Genomic DNA, 26,740 nt, shown 5'->3' on the forward strand with positions numbered 1-26,740 from the left:
TCGCTTAGCGGTCATGGCGCCATACGCGACGATCTTGATAACACACAAAGAGATGATAAGGGCTAAGGTAATGTAGTAAAAAACCACATTATTTAAAGCGATTGAATGCGCTATCATCAGTCATGAAATTTTCATATAAATTATAAATTCCTACTCTCAAATAACTGGTATCGCACAAACTATATGCCGATTACGCCAGAATATAACTCATGGGCTCACGGATCATGCTATATTTTTTCGAGTTTCTGAACTACATGAGCGAACAGTTAATAATAGTGGTTTTATTTGAAATAAATGTAGAAAAAAAACAAAAAATTATTCTAAGACCTATAGATGACAAAAATGGTTAAACCAAAAATCTAAATAAAAGTTTTTCTAGCGATATTCGGTCAGAATCGATAGCGTGATCGATTTTGGTCTGAAGCGCAGCTGCTTAAGCTTTAATACTTGCTGTTTACCTATTTCATAACGAAGTAGTGCATTTTTTGAGGTAGGTGATAACACTTTTGAAGAGAACATACTAATTTTCTTAATGTTAATTTTAGTTAAACGACTTAACACTGACTCGAACCTACGAATAGTAGCGACAACATGAAACTTTCGACAAGATTCACGAAGAGAGCAGGCCAGTTTAAGACAAAGGAAAGTTCACAACACCCAAGGAATAATTACGGCCGCAAATTGCATTGGTAGAGTTGCCACCGGGAAAAAAGATAAAGAGGGGACATCGTCACAATCTCAGGTAGTCATTCTTCCCTTTGACGATACACAACAAAATCGAACTCAAGCAACGGAATATTTGTAAACGTTTCATATAAAGATCCATTTTTGTATAATGTACATACGCGTGTATGTGGGCAAATATGTCTTAAACCCAAATAAGTGCAGTTATGACTCACTAGCCCACGTCCTTATGGCGACTTGAGGGGTATTGTGTATATGAAAATGAATTTGGCATATTTGCACGGACTTTAGAAATAACAATGCGATATAAATACAGATAAAATTGAACCGCTCAACCTGTACCAGTAAGAACCCCAAGGAATACATTAACATTTTGGTAAGGGATCGTGTGAATGTCTCCTACAGTAATGACCTTCGGATATCGCACCTACAATAACATTTGCTCCGTAATCATGGTTAGTCCGAAAGACTTCTGAGATGAATACATGATACTCTCGGCGGTAGTTCTCCGTACAGGCCTGTATAGTCTGGCATCAATCAAATAAGCAGTAGATTCTGTGATTTATATTTCCTTACGTAGTTTCAACGTTGTTTCGCCAATTTTAGATAAATTAGCAAAACAGACTTTCTTTTGCCATATAGTTTGAATTTAATTCACATTCATAATGGAAATTTTAAATCATCATGGTCCATAGGCAAAACTCAAGAGACCAACATTGCTCTCCCACATGTCACAATAAACTACGTATGTTGTTGCATGTTCACATTGTGGGCCTTTAATTTTCATGTGTACTATACCACCGTTAGACATCTTGTTTCCAGAAGTAACAAAATGTGCCTTTAAATCTGGAAGAAGTTGTAGATATACGCTTTTTGTAACAAGTACTCCACGTATGTGTATTTTGTAATAATATTGACAAGACCTATTCCCCAGACGTCGGCAGAACCATCAATAAATTATTATTGTACTTAAGGGTCACCAACCCAATCCCTCAATTGTCCCCAAAATGACTGGCTATGCATTCTTGTGTAGTTCCAGGCCGCCTCGTGGCAGGTGTTAATGCATACGACAAAAACGGAATTTTAATAGCTATGTTATATCATAAGCATGTTGCTGAGTTGTTCATGGAAACTTATTAGTTAACGCAAATTTGTAACTGCAAAATGGTATTACCCTAAATAATTTTACAGTAAGTGCAGTCTAACAGTTAGCATGTTGAGGGTAGAAAAAGGAACTTTGTACTACCACATAAAAGAGTAATACTACCCACGGCCATGGTTTCGTGAATGTATTCATCAAAAACATTCACTCTCCCCTCCCCTAGCCCACTGATAGGTTGCTTCACCAGTACTCAACTTACCCCCCTCTCCCTAACTTCCTCCCCTCTTGGAGCCAGGCTACATAAGTTGAAAATTTTTTCATGTATGTCACCTGATGATGATGTGCAGCACCAAAATCATAGTCGAGTGAAGTATTAAATCTTTATGTGGAAGTGCAAAGTCTCTTTTTCCACCCTCATGATGAAGGAATTCCCCAAAGTGAAGCCTGAAACTGTTGTTTGTTATCATGTTACTTGAAAATAAAAACAGAAGATGACACAATGAAGGTTGAACCGCTCAAATTCAGCCGCTCTCTTTCTTAAACGTTTCTTTTCTTTCTTAAACGGATTATTTATAGCAACTAATGTACATGTATGTTGAGATTCACACTTTCTTGGTTTTTTGAGTCTCAAAAACATTTTTTCAATGATTTAATCCTTAAAGTTATATTGTCCTATTATTGAAATAATATATTCAGTGATCTTAAAAAATTCTGAAAGTTCCTAAACTGACCATGTGCTGTTTATAAAATATAGCTTATCTCTCTCCACTACTCAAATGAGCAATTTATATCCGTTTTACTGATATTTAAGAAAGCATTGAAATCATTTCAATGTCTTTACACCACTTACCATGAGTTAAGTCACATTATTAAAAACAAAAAAAACGGTGGCATGTAAATGTTTTTATAAAGAAGAAGAACATGCGATAAGTATTCATAATTAAATGTGCAGTGCCTACCATTTTGACAAAATTCTCAGGTAAAAACAGTTTTGCCAAACTGCAGGATTCATACTGCCTTTTCTTTCCTCAGAAAAAACTACGTTACGAACAGGCCAAGCTGAAATTGGCATAAAATTATTTCATAAGATTCAAAATAGTATATCCAATCTGATGGTTAGTTTGACAAGTGAAGGTGGAGTTCAGCCAAAGCTAGGCCCATCAGTGTCTGAAATTAGCATGATTGTGTGGGGGATGCAGGTCTTTTCTCTATGCCTCCTGTGGTTTCCCAGGAAGATCTTTAATGCAGATTTTTTTTATGTAATCTACTGGTTCATATAGGTTTTGGATGAACATAATAACAACAACATAATAATAATAACAGTCATATAATATTTAACTATTTTGTGACTCCTAACAAAACACAATCCAGCAACCTACTCTATATCAAGTCCCTCTTCATTTCTGAGTACTTTCTTCCTCCCTTCATTCCGTCTAACATCCCAATCCTGTTTCTGCCCTTTCTTTGTTTGCCTAACGTTCTCCCCTCTATTGCAGTCTTCAACATCTCACTGCCGATCAATATGCCCTTCATCCATTTTTCCTGCCTCCTTAAGATTTCTCCCAATAAACTCACATTTCAAAAGCCTCCAATCTACTCCTATCATCCTGCTTCAGAGACCACGTTTCTCCTCCGTACATAGCCATGCTCCATATCAAAGTTTTTATAAGTCTTTTCTTAACATCCTTACCTAATATTCCTGTCATCAACTCCCTCCTCTTAGTGAAAGCCTCTTTGCCTAGCGCAATTCTTCTCCTTACATCCCTATTACCTTGACCATGTTGGTCCAAAACACTTTCGAGATACGTAAACTGTTCTACCTGCTCTAGTTTTTGCCCTGCTATTTTAATGTTTAGCTTAGCCTTTTTCTCTCTAGAAAATCGCATAACCTTTGTTTTGTTAATATTAATTCTCATCCCATACCTGTCGCACTGAATTTCCAATTCACTCAGCAATGCTTGCAATCCCTTGGCTAACTGACAAACTAAAGCTTGGTCATCAGCAAACCTAACTGATTTTACTAATTCCCCGCCCACTTTTGTTCCTACCTCCAGTTCTTCCCATGCCCTTTAATCATTTCCTCTGCATAAATGTTGAACAGCAACGGTGATAATGAGCAACCCTGCCTTACACCTCTTCCTAACACTGCCCATCTGGACTTCCCGTTCCCCACTCGCACCTGTGCAGTCTGAGACCTGTACAGGTTACAGTTTACCCTCCTTTCCCTCCAAAATATTCTTACTTTCTGCAATATACTCATTAGTTTTTCCCAATTCACTCTATCAAATGCTTTTTCGAAATCTACAAAACATGCAAATACCTCCTGATTGTGTTCTATATTCCTCTCGATTAATAATCTCATTACTGCAATGGCATCACGAGTACCTCTCCCCTTCCTAAACCCAAACTGATCATCCCCTAAGTTATCATTTGCCCTACTCTCTATCCTTTTGTTTATGATCCTTAGAACAACTTTAGCTGCGTGGGATATCAAACTTATTGTCCTGTAGTCCTCACATGATGGAATCTTTACCTTTTTTGGAATAGGAACTGAAACTGATCTCACAAAGTCTTCTGGCCAGATTCCTTCCTCATAAATACTACATATCAGCCGATATAGCCTCTTCCTCCCACATTTTCGTTAACATTTCAATAGTTCTGCGGGAATGTTATCCACCACCACGGCCTTATATAGTTTCATCTCCCTTAATGCCCTTTCTATCTCATCGTCTAGTATGCCTAGACTTAAGCTATTTTCATCACCCCAATTTCACCCCTCCTCTGCAAACTTTCCATATCCTCGCACTGTGTCTTCCACCATGCTCTTTTGCTTTATTTGTTACCCGCCTCAGTTTATTATTCAACTCTGTGCTTTCTTTTGCCTAACTTTGTGTTTATATTCGTCCATTATCTTCTCTCATCTATCTTTCTAATCATCTCATTTGTGATCCATGGTTTCCTTGTCCTTTTCCCATTAGCAATTCCCATAGTTTCTCCTGCGGCTTCCGATATCTCGTTTTTGATACTTTCCGATTGTTCTTCAATAGTACTCAACTCTTTACAGTCATCCATGGGCTTCTCTACAGCCTGCTGATACTCCTTCCTTGTCAATCCATTTAATGCTTCTACATTCCATTTCCAAACTGCCACCCGTCTTATCTTTTTGAAACGGACTCTACACTTCATAGCAACTAAATTGTGGTCATAGTCCGCATCGGCTCCTGAACCTGTGTCTAACAAGAATATAATCTAACTGATAGTTTCTGAGTCACCTGGCATTTTCCATGTATACCTGCATCTTTTGTGGTGTCTAAACAAAGTGTTGGTGATGACTAACCCCTGTCTTGTACAGAACTCAATTGTTTTCTCCCGGCATTCATTTCTTGTACCTAAACCGTAGTCTCCCACGTCATCACCATCTCTTCCTTTGTCTATTGTTGCATTCCAATCCCCCATCACTATCAAATGTTTCCCTGCTGGAACACATGCGATTATGTCCTCTTAACTGTTCGTATATCGTATCGGCTTCTTCCTCCTTATGGTTGCTTGGTGGCATGAATGCCTGAACAAGTTTGTCGGTCTGCTTTTATCGCTACTGGCAATATTCTATCTGATGCTTGTTCTATGTTTACTATGCATCTTCCTACCTCTTTATTCAATATTATGGCAACCCCTCATTGGCTCTTGTCCTTGCCGCTGTATATTATTCTACGAGGCATATTCATAAAGTAAGGGCTGTTTGCTTATATTTAAATATTGGCGCTTCAGAAAACAGTTTTACTCCTGCAGTGCCATCTACTGATTCATTGAGAAGCTATAGCAGCTTTTGTTTTGTCTCAGAAGTCGTTTGCTTGTCCGTGCATGCAAACAACGAAGTCTGCAACAATCGTTGATCCCGCCAACTGTGATGTGCTTTCTGTCGTACAATACTTGTATGCAAAAGGATTGTCAGCTGCTGAAATTCATCGGGAGTTATGCCTAGTTTATGGACATACAGTTATGAGTGAAGGAAAGGTTAGAAAATGCTGCCGTGATTGTAAAAATGGACAAAGACATGTCCATGACAAAGAGCAAAGTGTCAGGCCCAGTATTCTGACCGATGAAATTGTTTTGCAAGTGGAACAAAAACTGAACAATTTCCTCTACTTGGATGCACTACTGTGTACAATATTGTCACGGAAAACCTCGGATACCACAAATTGAGTGCAAGGTGGGTAACGAAAATGCTCACTGACCACCGCAAAGAGCAAAGAAAGTCCAGTGGATGAGAGTTTTTGGGCCCCCCATCCCCACGGTACAGTCCTGACCTTGCACCTAGCAACTACTTCCTCTTCTTTCACTTGAAACAGTGGCTCAGTGGACAACGTTTTGAAACTGAAGAGGAACTCCAAGAATGGCGTTGTCAATTGGTTCAACTCTCTGGCGGCGAGCTTCTATACAGAGGGGTTAAAGAAGCTGTTGCTGGGTTACGAAAAGCTGGCTTAGAAGTGAACGGCGATTATGTAGAGAAGTGAAGTAGGTTTGTAGCTATCTAAAAGTGCCAATAAAATGTGTTTCATATGAGTATATTTTTTCCTGTGGCCAAACGGCCCTTACTTTATGATCATGCTTCATATAATTATTACTTCAGTAATCCCCGCTATCCTTCCATCTCTCGCTTGATATTCTCTAATATTCCTGTTCTCAACATTGTCCGAACATTCCAAGTTCCTATTCTAACTAATTTGGTCTTCTTCTCCTGCATCTTCTCTCCTGCTGCTGTCGGTTTTCACTGCAGAATGCAGAATATCATCTGAAATATCACACAGCTTGGGTGAAGCTGAAGGTGCCCTGAGGTGTCTCCTAGAATTGAACCTGGGCCCTTAGGTTATTAGCACAGGGCTGTACCCACTGAACTACTGTATCCCCTCAAAGTAATTCAAGGTGTTACATTGTAGTTGAAGAATAAACGAACATGAACATTTAAAGCTTCATAATTTACGGTGAAAACTCACGAAGTGAGTTGGGCTGTGAAACCTGGGACCAGCTCTGTACTAGTTAAGTGAACAGGTTAAGGAATTTGGTAACACATTTAAATAGCATTCTCTCTGATTACAGTGAGCAAAGGAATAACACAAACTGTTCATGTATTTCCTTATTTTCCACTTAGAAGACTTGTTATGATTGCAGTTTTTCTGACTGATTACTCTTGAAGTTGAAGTAGCCACTCCGATTATGGCCTTGTAATACATATGTGACACTTGCATAAAAGCCAATGGTATTCCATTCTCATCAAGCATAATGAGAATTGGCCCTTAAATATAACTTCCCAATTACCAAATATGAGTACTCTGTGAAGTGAGAAAAAACACTACATTTAATTTTATTTAGTATTATTTCTCGTGGAGTCAACTGAACATGACAATGCAGATCAGTGGTACAAAAATATCCTCGCTGTTAACACCATCATATCTCCTAATTAGGTTGGCACAAAGGAAAAAATGAATATATACATAAAAAATGTCAGGCGATGCATGAAATAATAACTAAACCCTAAAATATAAACCCCAAGAATATTTGATTAAAAATGTGTACAGATCTAAAAATATCCAATGCATTCCAGTAACACCTGAATGATCAATCATCTGCGTATGTACTAGCCACAGTGACTAATAAGTAATAGATATATAAAGGTGTCATTATATACTTAGAGGTTACAAATTAATCCAGACAAATTTTTTCACCATTGTGCATTAATTCTTACTTGTGACAAAGTATTAAGACAAAAGTTTGCAGATTTCCTCGGATTTAGCATTATGCTGGCTTGTATAATGCTTTGGGGAAATTTAGCTTCTGAAAGGAAACAGAGTAGGTATCATACTTGAACATCTGGAATTAACAATTCACATTATACTATTACTTCAAGTTTTATTGATTGACGGACTTTGGAAATCAGGGCTGAAAGTTTTAATTCCATTAATTAGCTTGAAATGAACTTGGACAAGATATGACGCAGTAAGCTAGTAAACCTTGGCTAAACATTGAATTATGAAAGTAATGTAAACGTACACTTTATAATACATACTTAAGTACACAGGAAGGGATGCATAGTTATCATTTAAAACAGGTGTATTAATGCGGTATTGTGCAGTGTGCTATCTGGTACTCATGGTGAATGACTGAAAGAGGAAAAATGGGATGGGCATAAGAAATGAAAGTTAGAGAGGATTTCAGAGTTATCTAAGGAAAATAAGTTAATAACAGTAGAAACATGGTGTATAAAACTAATTACTTTCATGGGAGGCTCCTGGGTGTATCAATATTACTACATTTTGATGGAACATTGGTACAGAAATGCGTTAAAATCATGTGGCTTGCTGGAAGCCAATAAAGGAAACAATAATTTTTTGTTGATGGCAGAGTTGAGCATCAAACTAAAGAGAATATTTATGACATGAGGAATTTATGAAGAAGTATTTATGGCAAGAAGGAGGTTGGATTATAGGTAAAATGGAAGAAATAGGATGGACCATTTTTGGATAGAAAATTTTATAGGAAAGAACAAAAGAGGGGGAGGGGGTAGTAAAATAGCTGTCAACAATTGGACAAGAGGGAAAGAAAACATTCCTATTGAAATAGAGAAACTTATGGCTATGCAAGAGGTGTGGGGAAAGAGAACTTTTAGTGACAGATTATATAATTATAAAAATGTAATTAAGGAGGAGACCTGCAAAGATGACAATTATCGAAGGATGTACAGAACAGTCAAAAGAGAGAAATGACTTCATGAACAATGCAATAGAAAGAAAGAGATTGGGCTGGCATGGAAGAAGATTAGGGACTTTGTTACTAGATGAGGAACAACAGGAAATAAAAGAATAAGTATACAGAGGAAGGAGGGAACGAAAGGAACTATTGGAAGTGGAAGCATTGAAAATATGGCAAGAGTTTGTTGAAGAGCTGTGTAACAAGGATAGTAAACCTGGAGAAAAAAAAGAGGACATGTAAAGGAAGATGGTGAATTTGTTTTTGAAATAATAGTTTCTGAGGTATGAAATGAAGATGATATTAGTGGATGAGATAGGAGCAGAATTTTTAAGGGAAACAAAATCCTGAAAGAAATTATAAAAATGTATGCAAGGGTTGCAATATATATGGACTGAGGGTGAGTCAAGGAAAGACTATGTGGATAAGGGATAAGGAGAGGACAGGTCTTGAGTTAGATGGAATAGAAATTGAGAAGATTGAGACATTTAAGTACTTTGAAAATGTGGTAAAAGTGTGGGAAGGTTAGGAGTAAATACTATGGAATGTTGTTTATGAACAAGATGGATTTGGACCTGTGGATGAGATCGATGAATTGTTAAAATTGGATTGGTCCCTTTCTAAGTCAGTGAGGAGGACCTGAATATGTTATGTAGAGTTGTTATGAGGACCTGGATAGAATGGAGGAGAAGAAATGTTGTTGAATGAGCTGAAAGTATGGGAGGGATACAGAAACTTGAAAGAGATGGCTTTAGAAGACTATAAAGGGCACCAGGGACTTGCCAGAAGTAATAACACTTCATGATGATGAATTGCATGTTTGATTTTCTGTAAATCCCTAAATATGTTTAGATTCTTCCATGCCCTTAGAATCTCACTTTCATAGTCATCTCTGTCACATTTAATTTATGGGTTTCTAATTCCTTTTTTGTCAAGAATCCCTCTGGTGTTCTCTACACCTCTGATTGTCCTTTATTTAACTCGTTCAACTTCAGAAATGCACAGTAATTCAGCTTTTCCATTTGGTGACCTCAATAATTCATGTCTGGTTTATATTCTAATTCTATATTGTATGACCTCAGAATTATTTATGCTGTAAAGGAGGGGAAGTGTGTCAGTATCTTCCCACCTTGCCTTTCCTGACCTATCCCATCATTCCCAACTAGTAGTTTATTATATCCTTGTTTGTTGATGAGAAATAATCAGGTCACACCACACATTATATATTAATCAATTAGATTAAAAAAAGTCTGTGTGTAAATTGAGATGTTGCTGTCAGTCATGTGATGTGGGATAATGTCTTTATGTGTGTAAGATTATGAGATGTGATCAATTTTTACTGGTTATAACATAACTGCTAACCCATGGTCTATAGCAGGAAATGGTAGAATAATTTTTAAAAGGTGTAAACGGCAGTTCAATTCTCATTATATTTTTATGAATACATTTATGACTTCATCATTTTGTGTAATTTAAAGTTGAATATGTTTATGCGTTAGACCATGAATTCCTCTTTTTCTTGGTTTAACATCGCAAGCTGGAGGCAGGCTGGAAGGGTGAAAGTGGATGATTCAGCTCCTAACATCCAAATTATCCCTCCCAACCCATCTTCAGTGTTACATAACCAGCTGAATACATAGTATGATTGCCAGATGATGATACTTTGTATTGAATCTGGTTGCAAATAAATGTATATCCTGTGGAAAATGTAAAATATTTTCTTTCTCCCTCATCATGAAGAAGTTCCAGAAAGTAACACTATCCACCCCTGCGAACTTAATTAGATTGATTCTTTTAGCTAGGGACCCTGATGAAATCACTGGCCTTGGGCCTTAGTTTGGACTCAATTAAGTTCTCATGCTGAAGAGCATTTCTATATTCCTATTTTAGTAATTTTTGATTTGAATGCATAATTCATTGAGAGAATTTTAAAAGTATTTTTCTTATTATGGGTAAAAGGTATTTCAACCTCCAAAACTCTTCTGAATGTACAATTGAGTAATGTTAAGCATTAAAACCCTCCTATGCTTTCCTTTTGCATAGATTATATACATAAATTTATTTACCTGTTAGAATGATAACAATGAAATGAAAATGTGTCAGTTACAAACTGTGTCACTTCTCTCTCTTTATGGTAATTTTAATTATAAAATTTTTGTTTTTTAGATTCATCAGTTGCTTCATTTGCCCAGATGGCAGCCATTATCCCAGATTCAGACAGTGAAGATGAATTACCTCCTGGGTGGGAGGAGAGAGCTACTACAGATGGTAGTGTGTACTATGTTAAGTAAGTCCATACTATGCTAATGCCTTGTATTAATTTAGGATTTAAGTTATGCTATTGTGCAGTTTACTTGGTTGCACAGCAGTGCCATCTTTTTCTAAGGTTGATACTTCATTATAAATTATCTCTATATTTCAGCCATTCCACAAAAGGTACACAGTGGCATCACCCTAGGACTGGAAAGAAAAAGGTTGTTTCTGGAGGTAAAAAAATTGTAATACAAAGATAATAATTTCCTGAATATGTAAAGATATTCCCATTCAGCAACCTTGAAGTATATTTCTGAGCAAAATTTCATGCAAGCATGTATTTATAGATCTTCCACCTGGTTGGGAGAGGACAGTGGGTGAAGATGGGCGGATTCTTTTTGTTGACCATGTTAACCGACGAACAACATATTCTGACCCTCGTTTGGCATTTGCTTCTGAAGAAAAAGAACACCCAGGAGACTTTCGACAGCGTTTTGATGCATCAACATCAGCCCTACAAATTCTGCATGGCAGACTCCTTGTTGGGAAAGTAGCAATTGTGACTGGGGCTAATTGTGGAATAGGTGAATATTATTTATAGTTATCCTTACACAATGATGATGGTTTCCTTGAATTGACCCTATTTTCACATGGTTGTTGATGTGCCCAGCTATTTTGGATCAAATGTGTAGTGCATAGCTTCTCCTTGTCTCTGTATTGTAAACTTTTTGCAGTAATGTTTTTATTTTGTTATTACCATTATTCTTATGTCAATGTTAGCATTATGGTTATTATTTATTAAAATCTTTCAATCATCAGTAGATAGATAAATCTAAAACTGGGATGACTGCATTTGTCCTGTGTTGAACTAAAAATATTAAAGACCAGATTATGAAATTCATGGTACATATAAGGCACATCAAGCATAATAATAAATATCAGATTGGCTTGATTATCTCACTAGAGATTGTCGTAACCAGCTAAGGGATACTTGGTTAAACATTAATTTTGTGGTTGGTGGTGGGTGTTCCCCTAGAGAATGTTCTAAACAGTTATTATTCTTTGATAAATAACATTGCTTGTTCATGTAGTTGTCATCCATGGAAAATCCAACTCCAAATCTGAAAAGAAAATGAAAAATGATAATATAATATCTAAATTAGGCACTCATAGTTTTTTAATCATTACCTCATTAAGAGTTAAGCACCAACTGAGGATTGGGAGGGATTATATTTTAAGGGTATAATGGTGGAGCTACATTCCTGCCTCATCCTCTACGGTAAGAATAATGCTGTTAAGGGATCCTTACTTGTGAAGATGTATATTCATAATTTAATATTTGTTCAAAGATTGATTTTTCATTCTGTTGTTAGAAACAAATCTTGTCTCCGAATCTTCAAATCAAAAACTCTTCTCAGCATTTTGCTATGGAATTTAGTGAGGGTTAAAGGTTAATTGAAATAATAAATAAATAATAATAAATAAAACTCACTCCTTTGAATATTGGTGATAATCCATCACAATTTATCATTTGGAAACTTTTACAGAACCACAGATGAAAAGTCACATGACAATTTGACAAAAACCTTTGAAACTGTGACCACAGCGGTAACTTTAATGTATATATTTTACCTTTGACCTGAGCCTTTACCTTTTACAAATGGCCTGAGCTAAATACACTAGAGTGAATAGAAATTTGAAGGGGAGTTGATGACCCTGAAGTGATCATTGTTAGTAAATACTTATATCCTTGCAATTTTTCATAGTAGAGCCTCTCCTCTCCTTAATTTCTTCCCCTCACTTTTTCATCCCTTCCTTGTTGAGTATTAAAGAGGGTATCTGTTTACTTTGCAGTACCTGATGATACTAATGCATTGAAACTTGGGTCATGTGACACTTTGTGACTGTGGTTTTGTAAAAGTTTCCCAATAATAATCATATTTATTTTCAGAAAATTGCCCACTTTCAAAATGCACAATGATACAAAATTGTTTTCATAAAAACAACACAAGTTAAACAAAGCCATAAGTTACAAATCATAAATTATAACTTATGCTGAATGCAACCTGATTAACATCAATTCAAAACACTAAAAAAATTTGGTAAAAAAATAGTAGGCATAATATATGTACGCACAACATTAGTTGAAATGATTTGAGTCAGCACCTTCATGTGCAATATATAATCTAATTTTATCTTCGGATTGAAATTAATAATGGAATATCACTAATTTTATTAAGTATTGTAAAGTTTCAAAGCACTGGTAATTGAATTATGAAAACCAAATTTTCTTTTATAATACTTACTTTTTCCCCTATTAGTTTCTTGTCTTAGCTTGTTATTTAGATTTCTCAACTTTTCCTTCCTCATTCAGCGTGTATATTGTTCATTTCCCTCTCTCACCTATCTTCCTGGCCACCTCTTCTGTAATTCATGACTTCCTCACCCCTTTTCTTTTAATTTGTCCCTTTTGCAAATCTATCATTACGATAATGCCTATATTTCTCTATTGCATCCATCCCCTCGTCTTACTCCTGAATTTCATTAACAACTTCTTAATCACTCTAGCTAAAGCTTTAGTGTTCCATTTTCTTTTACTTATTTCCATTTTTATCTTCTTGAATATGACTTTATGAGCATTATGTTCTGAGCTGAATCTGCCCCTGAAAAATTGCAAATCAATCATTCAGTTCCTAAATCTAAGTTTAATGATTCTACTGACTTTTTTTCATGTGTGTCTATTTTTCCAGTGGTGATGTGTTAATTAAAGTTAAGATATTTATTCTGCAAAACTATTTCTTCCCATGGTGATCCCTTATTCCTAAACCATACTCCCCTTATCTCGCTCCTATCTCTTCTTTCATCCCCTACTGCATTTCAATTCCAAATCACACCCAAGTGATTTCCTCCAGAAATACTTGCAGTAATTTCCTCATTTGCACATTTTCTATTTCTTCCTATGTATGATTGTGAACCTGTAAACCTAAATAAGAACCAAATTCATTGGATTTGCTTTTATCCCCAATAATAATATACTGTTGCTAACCTGCTCCATGTGCACCAATATTTTTCCTACAGCATTGTTTAGTCCCACTGCCGCCTAATCTCTTCCCTTTCACTGCGTATTACTCTACATCTATCACTCCAATCGGGTTGTGGTAGTCCAGCAGGTAGAGTGGTGGATTACTGACCAAAGGGCCCATGTTTGATTCTCAGGCTTTGCTCTGGGCACCCTCAGCTTCCCTTAAATGGTATCATTTTTCATGTGCCAGCTCTTCATAGGAACCCATGGGTGGCACAGGGGAAGTAATTGGCCTCCCTACCCCGATGTGTGAATTTTGCATGCTCTGTTGGGCTTATTACTAGGTGAGCTCTATGCTTACCTATCAAACCAAACTTAAGGTTGTTAACTGTGATTTTTATCACATTAATAATCCTATTTTTCCTTCAATCTCACCTAATACAGCCCAAGCATGTCAGTTTCTTCTGTCCATCTCCTACTTAATTGTGTGTGCCTGTACATAAAATACATTCTCTTTTCTCAAAATCACCCATATATAAGCCTAACCTCACCTGCTGCCAGGTATGACACCTGCACCAGTGTGCTGTCCCATAGTCACCAGGACTTGCGCAAATATATCCATCATAATTTTACGGGAAAAATAATTGAGATGGTTTCTTGTGTCCTCCCTCAATTGCATTTTTAATGTGAAACCTGTGTCCTTCCTCAATTATGTTTTAAATGTGATACCACCACTTAAAGAAGACGCACCTTGTAGAATAGATATTTTTCCAGCTACCTCACTGAGGAAGAAAACAGATGCTGTATGAATTACCTTTTGTCTGTTACCTAACCTTCAACCTATCTCGATGTACTTACCTGGAGAAATTGTCATTGTTCCCACCTGCAGAGTTCTTAGGGTCATTAACCTACATTAGCTCTTCCACCACATCAAGGTTTTCATTTGTGGGGAGGGAACTAAGGTTAATGCCATTAGAATTGCCTATCAATTTTTCTGATGCTTTAAATTCAATGTAATTATTTGTATTTTGTAAGGTTTTGAAACTGCAAGATCATTGGCTTTACATGGTTGTGCTGTCATTATGGCTTGTCGCCGAGTGATTGAGGGGGAAAAGGCAGCCACGTCTATTCGCGAGGAGGCAAAAGGAATGGGTAATGTCAATGGCTCCCACGTAGTTAAAGCTGATATTGAAGTAATGGAGATGGATTTGTCCAAACTACATTCTGTGAAGACATTTGTCACCAATTTCAAGCTTAAGCATAGGTAAAGTATGAACTGTAACTGTTAAAATATGGGTTGTTATTGTTATTTTAATTTACTGTCATTCCATCATATTCCTGTTGGACTACTATATACTTACTAACACCATCATCAGTACTCAACTTTTTATGCTATAATCAATGGTTTTGTTAATTTTCTAATTTATCTCTCCAATTCTGATGTGTCTTTAAAATATAGATATTATGAGACCGTCCCCATGGACTATAATTGTGATGTAGTGTTATGGCAAGTGCCTTCTGATGACCCTTTAGAACTTAGCTGAAGGGAGCAATGATAATTGCTCCTAGTAGGTCGCCCATGCCAGTTAGGTTGAAAGATCGGAGCCAGACAAAAGGCAGCCTCCTGTATATTGTGCCCATCAATGGTAGAGGTAAGGCTTCTGTGATCATCATCACATGAAATCCTTACAAAGTGGAATCAACTGTAGCACCAGAGAAGAAGACACAGTACAGGACTGAAACAGTATTGAGGCTTGAAATGCTGCGGCAATGTTGAGGACTGTGAAATTGGAAACTTTAAAGCAGGAGGTGGAGAGAGGAAATATTGATGTTTTATGGTTGTGCAAGGTGAGAAAGAAGGATTGCGGGGATTACTGGATTGAATTATAGAAAAATATTGAACATAAGGGAAGAGAGCCACTTCAGGGGTGGCATTAGTATTGAACTAAAAGGTAGAAATGTGAGTAGTAAACATAGAGCAGGTGAGTGATAGAATATTATTAATTGAAGTAAAAGCTGAGGCAGCAAACTTAATCATTATTCAGGTCTATGAGTATATGTCAACAAGTAATCATAAGGAGGAAAAAATCAATAGGATATACTATCAATTAGAGGAAATAATTGTGGGTGTTCCTGGAAGGAAGCATTTGATAGCAATAGGGAAATGGAATGCAATTGTAGGTGTAGGAAGAGATGGTGTCATGGTGTTGGGGACTACATTTTAGGAATGAGAAGTGATTGTAGGGAGAAAGCAATAGACTTCTGCTGGAGACAGGGTTTAATTATACTGACTAATTTAACTAGGAAAGATTCAAGAGACATTAAATGGATATATAAAGGTTAGGCTTAAGATATCAGGTCACCAAAGTTAGATGCAGAAAAAAAAATGACTTTAATGGAGATAGCTTTGGATCAGGCATGCTTGATTGTGAGATAGAAAGGGCATTGAGTTTCCATGCCCGAGGATGCACAGAGTGCAGCGCTTAAATCCGGACAAACATGCATTTCCTTGAATGAGGTTTCCTCAGTAGGTTAGCAAAACCTTCCCCAGACTTTTCCGAAGCATTATAATTAGCCACAATATCGTAAACAGTTGATCTGGGGTACCTGAAGAATCGAACTATTTTGAAATATAATGCCCAGCGCGAACACTTTCGATAATAGCAGCTCTTTGATTGTACTCTGTACTTGTACATATTATGTCTGCTATTTTGAGGTTATGACAGTTAACTAATTGCCTATAGCTTTCAAGAATGCCAATGGCAACCTCTAGTGGAACTACGAATGGCGGTAAATCCAAATTGAAATTTGTCCGGATTTAAGCTCTGCACTCTGTTCTTACTCACTCTAACAAGCAGGAAATTCATAATGAAAACGAGTTAAAGTTAATAAAATATGGTTGGAAACCTGAGTTTTGGTTTGAAAAACCTGTGAAAGCGAGATTTTGATAACCAGGAATAAATAGAAATCCTAGTGAGGTTCATATTATAAAAGGAAATGTTATGTGGAATTTTTTGAGTGATCCACTTCATAGATGAGATCATGGTAACCATTTAAATTAACCTTCAGAGTTTTATTTCACGAATGGGTTATCTGCTTCAGTAGGGGTGCTTGAAAACAAAGATGAGGTGATAGTTTTAGAAGGTCCACTTGCTGAAAAATTGTAATTATTTTAAAATGCATTAAATAGCATAGGTATCCAAAGTAGCAATTTGATATATTAGTTTGCAGTGCAGAATTGTTTGTCTGGGAAAGATACATATTGGTACCCTTTGAATTAGAGTTCACTACTAATGAGTTGACTGGAAGTCAGGGTATGATATTTATGGAATTTGAAGTTATAGAAAAATTAATGAAGGGGCATATGTTTTCTGTGGGATGGATAAAGGCCTTGTCAGCTGTCTTTGATGCTATATGGTAGTTATTTATACCTATATTAGTGGAAAAGTGATTGGATATGGAGTGGAATGGTCAAGATCTATTTTACTTGGTGTGGGCTCTCAAGAAGGATAGCATTTTCAACCAACCAATCATCATTTGATGGCATAGTGGATTAATAAATCTTTGATCATTTCTTTTCCTCCCTAGAACCTTGGATACGCTTATACTGAATGCTGGAGTGTTTGGGCTGGGATTCACCCTGACTGATGATGGCTATGAAGCTCACTTTCAGGTGAAAGGAATGGAGTGATTTTGCATGCTATGAATATTATCACATATATGTCAAGATAACATAAGGGCGAGGAAAGAAAGATTTTTGTCCAGACTTAAACAATATTTAGCCAGGGGTATTTTACAAATATTCCAATCAAGTTATTAGTGGAAAAGAGGCATTAATTTTATGGACATATTAATTAGAGTGGGCTGAAAAATAAAAAAAAATTGCGCAAAAGAATTTTAGGTGTGGCATTTCAAATCCGAATAGGCATAGGTACCCATCAGTTTGAAATTTTAGTGATTTTTGACTAATTTCCACAAATGTATGAATTATTTAATTTGATGAACATGATATAAAATCTTATTAAATTGTGAAATGGCCAAACATTAATTTTTAATGATTTTACTACCCACTCTGTTAAAAATGCCAGAATTTTAGTGCACACTCTTATTTGCATGCACATCACTGGGTGATTGTGCTGAGGTAAGTGTTGTGACATATCCTGCAGTTCTCTGAATTATCCCACTATATTGTCTGTCGATACCTTTTCTGTTGATTGAATATGGTCATGATTAGTAGCAAGCATTTACTGATATTCAATGACCAAAATTAAGTAAAATACCAGCCCCAGAGTAATTTTTTGAAATATAGGTTTGAAAACTTGAGTAATGGGTCAATTTTATCATTTTTATTCATTGTTTTTAATTATGATACAATTTTATTATATACTCATGTTTTATTCTATTTTTTAAATAATTTGTCACATTCCACTAAATTGCTAGCACAACTACGAGAAATGGATCAAATGTTACCTCTGCTGTGGAAATAATTTATTATTTAAATGGAAGTCAAAATTCCCAGAAGTATACATAATTTTTAAAAGTTTATGAAGGCATATTGACTTCCCTTGGCTTAAAACTAAAATTTTGGTTCTGTAACAGGTGTCAAAAATCACTTCAGGGTGCATTTTTCTCCCCCGTTTAATGTGCATTTTTATTTGCTGTTTGCACTGTAGGTTTATTGTAGTATTAGAACCTGTAAGGGGGATCGAGATGGTGCGGGGGCTAACGTACTGGCTTCCCACCCAGAGGGCCCGGGTTCAAATCATGGCGGTGTTGAATATTTTTCAGAGGTATCTCGATCCCTACTTGAGGTGCTTTGTGGAGTGGGCATTTTGAGTGAGTACGCCGTCCGTTGGATGGGACGTTATGTTGTGGACCACTTGGCGCCTTTCGTAAAGAGTACGCTAATGCCGACGCCAGGTTTCTCTCCACCCTTCATCCTTTCCTGTCCATCCCCCATGGTCCAAATGACCTGAGCTGTCGGTTGCCTCCCCAAAAATTTACAATCCTTGAATGAATTTTAGATTGACATAATTCCTTCTTTTATGAAGAATTTTATCACTGCACAATATTCAATTTTTTCCATTTCTAGCAACACATGCACTGCAGCAACTGATTCAAACAACTGCTTACAACATATTGCATTTGTAAAATACCCAAGTTAAAAACAAAATCTAGAGTAACAGCAGTGTAGGATCTGTGTATATACAACAGAGAGGAAGGATTTTAAGATGCTCAAGTAATGGCCTGCTTGGAGATCTAACGGATGCCCCTAAAATGACTTCAATTAAAATTTGAATGTGAATGCTCTAGAGGTAGACCTTGAATTACCCCAGAAAATTATACCAAATGAGATATGTGAGTGAATATTAGCATATTAAACCATTTTTAAAGTGTCAATGGAGCTTATTTGAACTAGCTTTTTTAGAATGCAGCAATTTCAAAGTGTAAATTTACTACAAACAATTGGGGTAACATTGGAAAGAATTGAAAATAAATAAATATTCAATTGAATGAAACCTTTAAAGAGTTTGTTAGAATGATGATTGATGTAAGCGGTCAGGATCCTCACACAAGTGAATCCCCAGGAATTTTACTGTTGAAGAACACTGGTCTCTCAAGTTGTTGCCTATTAGTATCCTTTGTGTAATAAAGTATTTTTTGTAATAGTTTTTCACCTTGATAAGTGAGATTTATGAGAAAGGCACTACATAAGTGTTTGCCTATTTCCCCACAGAATTCCAGTTTCTATTTTCAGATGCTGGAGAAGTACATAATAAATATTTTTAAAATAAATTTTGTCTCCAAAGTTGAAACTAATCCTTGAAATCATCATTGCTGTGTTCCTAAATTTGTTGTCATTTATTATTTGGATATTTTCTGTTTTAGGTGAACCATTTGGGGCAATTTTACCTAACTCTTCTCTTGGAGGAACCACTTATGTTGGCTGCACCATCAAGAGTTGTGGTTGTGTCCTCAGAATCCCATAGGTATGTAGGGTTCATCGCAGTGCTTGGCTTTTTCAGCTAATGAGTCTTCACAGTTTCCTTTTATTTTCAGATTAATATTCTCACAGTTGAGTCCTTTGAAAGTCTATTAATATTATGTAGAGTTATGTATAAGAGTCCATTATTTAATTTCTGCATCCTACGAAGATGAATTCATTTTTATGCTTATCTGGCTTCAGTTTTATGGTTAATTTATTTTCAAAATTCTTGGCTTACATCTGTACCTCACTTCTTATCCTTTTCTGTAGTGTTTCTCCTTCACAAATTCTAGTTTATTGTTCCTTCTTGCTGTAGCATTGCCATTCTCTATGTAGAGGCCATCTTTTCTTACCTTCTACTTGGATACAAGTAAGAATTATTGTTTTATGGAATCATTACCCGAGGAATTTTTGTGGAAATTTCTATTTTATGGTCTCCTGGACACATTTTAATTATTTTAGAGTAATGTCTGTGTGCATCATAGGTTTTTGTGAGATATTGCATAGCATTTAAAAGTAAAAAGTAATAATATTAAAGTATGTAATATATCTAAACTAGCCTAATGCAAACTGATGCAGCTGAAATATAGGCTAAATTCACACAGTGCATGGCCTCTAACATTAGTTTTATAATATCTTTTAAATATTTTTTTGTGTGTAAATGAATATATTTATTTCTGTTAAGTGCATATATGTATTGCAATCCTACTCATGAATCATTATAGTCCATAGGGTAAAATAGCCTATGGTCAATAAGGGTAACTAATGTGATTTTTAAGTACTTAAGCCTTAAGAACTTAAAAAAGCAAAAATCTGTGTAACTTTGAAAAACATTCTATATGATGCAGAATCCCACAAAATATACTCACATATTCAGTTTAATGCATTTATGGCTTTCATAATTTTTACATGAAATGGTTATTTGCAATGTCTGCAAAAAAAATGTCAGCTGCTAATAAGATAATTCAATTACATGGTCTTCTAAGCTCTAGTAATCTGTGAACCTCAGACACTAGCTGCCTAATTTTGAATTTAGAAGCATTAGCTTTGTGAAATTCCATCCGTTTGGGTATAGAAAAGAAATACTAAGTAAAATTACACATACTAAGTAATTACTTTTAATAAATTATTAATACTGAGTAAGATACTTAATATGTATATTATTTCTTTCCACTGCCTAAATTAATTTTTTTAAATTTTTGGAATTTGTGCCAATAGATTACCCCCCTGTCCTCTCCTTATCCTCCATAGATGTTCTCACCCTCTTGAAACATGGATGCCACTCAAAGCATCTTTTCCAGATCATTGCCATTAACTTGTTTGATCATTTCAAAAGCCTCAATCATGTAGTTTTCCAAATTTGATGTAAAATTTCATGTTACATCTCAGCTCGACCCTTTGGTCCATAGTTAAATATAACCGAATTGCAACAATTTCCATGCTCATGGACACAGAAGTGCAGTGTACAGTTTCACAGTGTGAAACACAGGTCCTGATGGTTGTAGAACATTGCCATATGGCATTCTGTTAAGATGGTCACTGCTCTCGACTATTGTCTCATGTCCATGCTGTTCTATTTTCTTTTTACAGATCTAGTTTAGGAGCTGTTAAGGAGCAATATAAAATAATAATCACCAGAAAAATAAAATTGTTGCTTGGAGTTAAGATTAATATTTAATTGAGTTTCTTTGCTTCCAGGTTTTCTTCTATCACCGCTGATAATATAAGCTGTGAAAGGCTTTCACCCTCTGTTCCTTCTCAGTATACTTCTGGAATGTCTGCATATGGTGACTCTAAGGTTAGTAAATATGTAATCAAAGAAAAGTTGGAAAAAGCTGATAATATATTTCATGAAAAATGAAGGATAGTGAATTAATCATCATTTTCCTCCAATTACTGATCAAGATTTAATGGCACTTGTGAGTTAAGCTGATGTGGCAGAATGCCTTGTAATTTTTTCTACTCTTTATTTTAATACCCTTAATCCTACTTTCCCAGACTATGCCACCAACTTTCCTATTATCCACTGTAACTTCTTTTTGTCTACCTTCACCAATCTTGAGTTAAAGTACAAAATCCAGGGTTCATATGTAATATAGGCAACAATGAAATTCCCATTTATATCTTTACTTTTTACTAATGCATTAACCACTCCTGTTTCTCATATAAATAATCTGTGAGGCTTCATACATTTCTATCTGCTCTGGGAAACAATCATTCCCTTTTACAAAAATAAAAGCAGCTAACATGACTTGAATTAATTTCATCCTACATCTGTTCCAAACTAATTCCATAAAATTGTCGAGAAAGTATTCCTTAAGCAGTTATCTTTTTTAATTGAGGCCAGCTATCTCTTGTTTACTTCTCGAAATGGGTTCAATCGAGGAAGCTGACTAAATCTTAAGGTATATACTTCGACTTTTGAAACCATTTGATTCTGTCCAATGCCAATTATCCATGCATAAACTCACTTCCCAGAAACTGCAGGAGATGCTGCGAGAGTAACTTTTTGATGAATTCATCCTCTAATATGCATTACAATGCAACAGTTTCAGAGTGTAAAAATCATTCCCCTTGAGTGGGATTTGAACCTGGATCCCTTGATGTACAGCTGAGTGCTTTAGCCAGTTAAGCTGCTATCAAGGCATCCTCTTACACGCCAAAATTTGGGGGCTTTTAAGGAGCAAGATGTTGTGACAAAATACCATACATACAATGGCGCAGTCATTTGTAGATCTTAGTGTTTAAAGTTGGCTTTAACCTTGTGGACTGTGGCACATCGTGCACAACTACTAATGCCTGTGGCATTGTATTCTTGGTATTTTGTCTCAACATCTTTAAAGCCCTCAAAATTTCCGAGTATAAGAGGATTTCTTGATAGCTTAACTAGCTGAAGCACTCAGCCAGACATTTGGGGAATCTGGTTTCGAATTCCAGTCAAGGTGAATCATTTTTACTCTCTGAAATTTTTGCACTGTAATGCATAAACTCGGTTATTTGTGAATCCAAGGAATTGATGTAGAATGCATTAACTTATACCTACAGAATAGAGGCCAATATGCCTTAATCACTAGTAAGTCCTGTAAATATGTATCTATCTGCTGGCAAAATCATTGCCTAAGGACTTCCTTAGCGGTCAATCTTAGACCTAAATTTATTTTTGTTATATATCAATTTTCTTCCAAGATATAATGAGTTAGTTTCAGATACCAAAGCATATTTTTCATTTCACAGCTGTTATACTTTTGTGACAAGAATATTAAAGGGGCATTGGTTCATTGATATTTGCCATACTTTGATTCTGCAACCCATTCAAATATATCATTTTTCTATGATATGCAAATTTTGTGGGAGTTTTACTGAATAGCCATCTCTTCTAGGCTTACCAAATTATTAACGGTAGTACCTGTATTTATGTCTTGAAAGGTATGCCCTTCAAAGTAATTGACTTGGACAAATTCTGTCTGGAATTGCACTTCGAAGTATCTGCGATCATGTTGAAGGACCTTAATCTGATCATTGCTTCTGTGTATCGCTCCCCTAATGGTGTATTTGATCATTTCTGCAGTCCACTGGAACTAGTGCTATCCCTATTCTTGGCTCTGAAAGCCAATATTATAATTTGTGGAGATCTCAACATTGACATAACACTAAAAACTAGCTACTGTCAGGTTCTTGAAAATCTTTTGCTTTCATATGATTCATACTTGGCGAACAAACAGCCTACTTGATGGTCTGCCTGCCGAGATAATGTAATTATCAATTATGTTCCTGAACTGTACAGTATAAGTGTTATTGACTATCTCCTATCTGACCATCAAGGTATAAGCTTCACTTTAAATACTCAAATAACCCAAAATATCAAAGAAACTGCAGGAGATGCCACAACAGTAACTTTTAACAGAGTGCATTGAAACCCAAAATATATTCTCAAATAGAAGTAAAACCATTATCATGAGGCCCGTAAGAAGAGAAGGTTTAGAGAGTTTCCTACTGCTTCTATCTTGTATCAATTGGCATGGTATTTGCACAGACTCCGGAGAACAAACATGTTTTTCAAGTTTTTTAGGTAATTTCCTAGACATTTCTGAACAATGCTTTCCTAAAAAAATACTAAAATCTATCCCCACTAAAAATAAAAATAATCTCTGTTATACTGGGGAATTATTAGCTCTTAGAAATGATTTACTTAGTTACTATCACTCTTACAAGACCAGTGGAAGCCTGCATGACAAAGAGGCTTACTTGAAATACAAAAGAGATTATTATAATTCAGTTAGGTGTGCAAAAAGTAAAGCTTATAAGGATTTTATATTGAATGCAAAAAATAAACAAAAGGCAGCATGGAGAGTAATCAATGAAGAAGTTGGTCATGGAAATGGAAAAGAAAATCTTCCTTTCACCCCAGATGCTGTAAATAATTCTTTCTTAAAAGCTGTTGAAAACAATTTGTTCTCTCGAAACGTTGATGCTGCCAATATTGGCAGTTTGCTGCAAAATCTTCCTCCGAATAATTTAAATTTTTAAATGGAATTTTGTTACTCCATTTGATATTATATCAACTGTTAAAAAATTTAAAAAATCTAACTGTAAGGATATATATGGTCTTTCTAATTCCCTAATATAAGACATTATCGTGTTCATTGCAGAACCGTTAGCTATGTTAGTCAAATTATGTTTTGAGACAGGAGATTTTCCAACTGCTCTAAAATATTCGAAAGCAGTACCTGTCTCTAAGAAAGGTGATTAAGATGATTAAGCTAACTATCGCCCCATTTCCATAGTCCCAGATTGTGGTAAAATTTTTGAAGCTATTATGAAAGATCAAATTTGTAATTTTTTTGAGTAAAATAATCTCTCTTCCAAATCACAGTATGGCTTTCGATCTGGGAAATCTACAATTTTGGCAGTAGAGTCCATAGTTAATTATATCATTAATGCATTTGAAGAGGAGTCAGTCTCTGTAACACTATGTGATCTTAGTAAGGCTTTCAACTGTGTTAACCATTCAATATTATTAACAAAGCTAGAATATTATGGTATTAAGGGAATTACACTGAAACTAATGAAGTCATATTTGGATGATCGCTACCAATTGGTTGAACTTGATGGCTGTCGATCTACAGCTGTTAAAGTAAAATGTGGTGTACCACAGGGCTCTGTGCTTGGCCCAATACTTTTCATCGTCATGATTAATGATTTGCCCTGTTACATGAAACCTACATTTGTTTTATTTGCTTACGAAACTACTTTTGTGGAAAAATGTCAACATCTAGAAGATGCAAAGGTACGATCTAGCGCTACGCAAAGACAGGCTAAGGAATGGTTTGATGTTAATCATTTACATTTAAATACTAACAAAACAGCATATTGTGTGCAGTCTTAAATCAAAAATAACTGATGTTGAAACTGTTAATATATTAGGAATTTATATTGATACAAAACTTAACTGGGAATTGTGTGCAGTCTTAAATAAAAAATAACTGATGTTGAAACTGTTTAAATATTAGGAATTTATATTGATACAAAACTTAACTGGGAGACTCACATCAGTCCGACCTGTAATAAACTGATTAAAGCTGTTTAAATGTTAAGAAAGCTCAACTTTCTCATTTCCAATGAGTATCGTTTAACACTTTACCATGCCTTCTTTCAATGTCATTTGAATTATAGTATTGAGTTATGGGGTCATCCCCCACATGTTAAACAAATTTTGCTACTACAAAAGAGAGCTATTCGCGCTCTTGCTAATATACCACTACATGATTCCTGCTAACCTTTTTTTATTAGATACAGAATCATGACTGTATTTAGTTTATATATATATATCTTTAAGGCTCTTATTCATGTGAAAGTCAATATAGAAACATACCAATTAATATCTAATATCCATAACTACTCCACAAGAGGTAAATCAAATCTAAATACTACTTATTGTAGATTGTCATCAACTTATAACACAAAAGAAATTGAAAATATTACAGGTCAGACTCTTATTCTGTTCATGTGTTTTTGACTGTTCATATCAATATGTCAAGTGCCTATTAATTTGTCCATTATTCTACCTTGTTTAGAGTTCAAAAGATATATATTTCTCACCTCAGTGTGTAGTACCACATAAGTGACGCTGTGTTTTGGAATGCATTCCTTAACCTTGTGTGTACTTGTTATGTCTTTTATGCCTTGTTATTGAGATTCCTGGACAAATATATAAATGCTTAGAATATAGTTATGTGTTTTGAAAATGATGAAAAAGAAATAATTTTTCTGTTATGCTTTTAGTTGTGCAATGTGCTGTTTGCCGCTGAGCTCTTTCGGAGATGGGGTCCTGGAAAGAGAGGAGTTTTTACTAACTCTTTACACCCAGGAAACATGGTTTATTCAAACCTTAGCAAATCATGGTGGTTTTATAGGCTTCTTTTTGCCCTTGTTCGACCTTTCACAAAATCTTTGGTAAGTTCACTGTACAATAATCAACCCGCTACAATTTTATCTAACTGTCTTTGATGTACTCATGATTTAACAATATGTTAGTTTTAAATCAAATTCTCTATGCAAGAAAAATGACTTCATTATTTATTTTTAGCAACAAGCAGCCAGTACTTCAATTTATTGTGCAGTTTCACCTGACCTTGAGGGAGTGGGTGGTTTGTATTTCAACAATTGTTGCTGTTGTCCACCTAGCACTGCAGCTCAGGATGCAGTATTAGCCTCTCGCTTATGGGAGATTAGTGTAGAAATGGTGGAGAAGATCATGGGAAAGGGAGCATGTGGCTTAGGAGATTCTTAATTGAAGGTACCAATTTTACAATTCCCTGAATTGGAATGTACTGTTATTTTTATAACTTTACATGTCCAAGGTCTTTTATATAATATCTGTGTATATTTGTGAATATTCAATGTTTTTAAATTATTTTTTGTTAAATAAAAATCTTTCATTTATGGGCAT

The 26,740-nt window shown here is 35.6% G+C and overlaps 1 protein-coding gene across 6 annotated transcripts; it reads left to right on the forward strand.

Moving 5' to 3' along the window:
* Positions 1 to 14: 14 nt before the first annotated feature.
* Positions 15 to 26,733, forward strand: Wwox (WW domain-containing oxidoreductase). Of its 6 annotated transcripts, XM_071589345.1 has the most exons (11): positions 5,655 to 5,996; positions 6,136 to 6,301; positions 10,706 to 10,817; positions 10,953 to 11,017; positions 11,131 to 11,367; positions 14,841 to 15,069; positions 17,394 to 17,478; positions 19,695 to 19,795; positions 21,490 to 21,589; positions 26,074 to 26,244; positions 26,378 to 26,733. In XM_071589345.1, the coding sequence occupies exons 3-11, from the start codon at positions 10,723 to 10,725 to the stop codon at positions 26,579 to 26,581; spliced, it is 1,287 nt and encodes a 428-aa protein (XP_071445446.1). In that variant the 5' UTR covers positions 5,655 to 5,996; positions 6,136 to 6,301; positions 10,706 to 10,722; the 3' UTR covers positions 26,582 to 26,733. The 6 variants fall into 6 exon arrangements, with proteins under 6 accessions (XP_071445432.1, XP_071445470.1, XP_071445453.1 ...); XM_071589331.1 differs by lacking the exons at positions 5,655 to 5,996; positions 6,136 to 6,301 and adding an exon at positions 15 to 67 and having other exon boundaries at positions 10,697 to 10,817; XM_071589369.1 differs by lacking the exons at positions 5,655 to 5,996; positions 6,136 to 6,301 and adding an exon at positions 44 to 67.
* Positions 26,734 to 26,740: the final 7 nt, after the last annotated feature.

Source organism: Hetaerina americana, unplaced genomic scaffold (genome assembly GCF_022747635.1).
Source record: "Hetaerina americana unplaced genomic scaffold, ioHetAmer1.1.p SCAF_1, whole genome shotgun sequence".
Classification (NCBI taxonomy): domain Eukaryota; kingdom Metazoa; phylum Arthropoda; class Insecta; order Odonata; family Calopterygidae; genus Hetaerina; species Hetaerina americana.

Excerpts from the sequence above, each read along its gene's own strand:
- Wwox (XM_071589331.1), top strand. The coding sequence starts at position 10,723 with ATGGCAGCCATTATCCCAGATTCAGACAGTGAAGATGAATTACCTCCT. Across the intron at positions 15,070-17,393 it reads AATTTCAAGCTTAAGCATAG|AACCTTGGATACGCTTATAC; the intron begins GTAAAGTATGAA and ends TTTCCTCCCTAG. Across the intron at positions 21,590-26,073 it reads CTGCATATGGTGACTCTAAG|TTGTGCAATGTGCTGTTTGC; the intron begins GTTAGTAAATAT and ends TTATGCTTTTAG.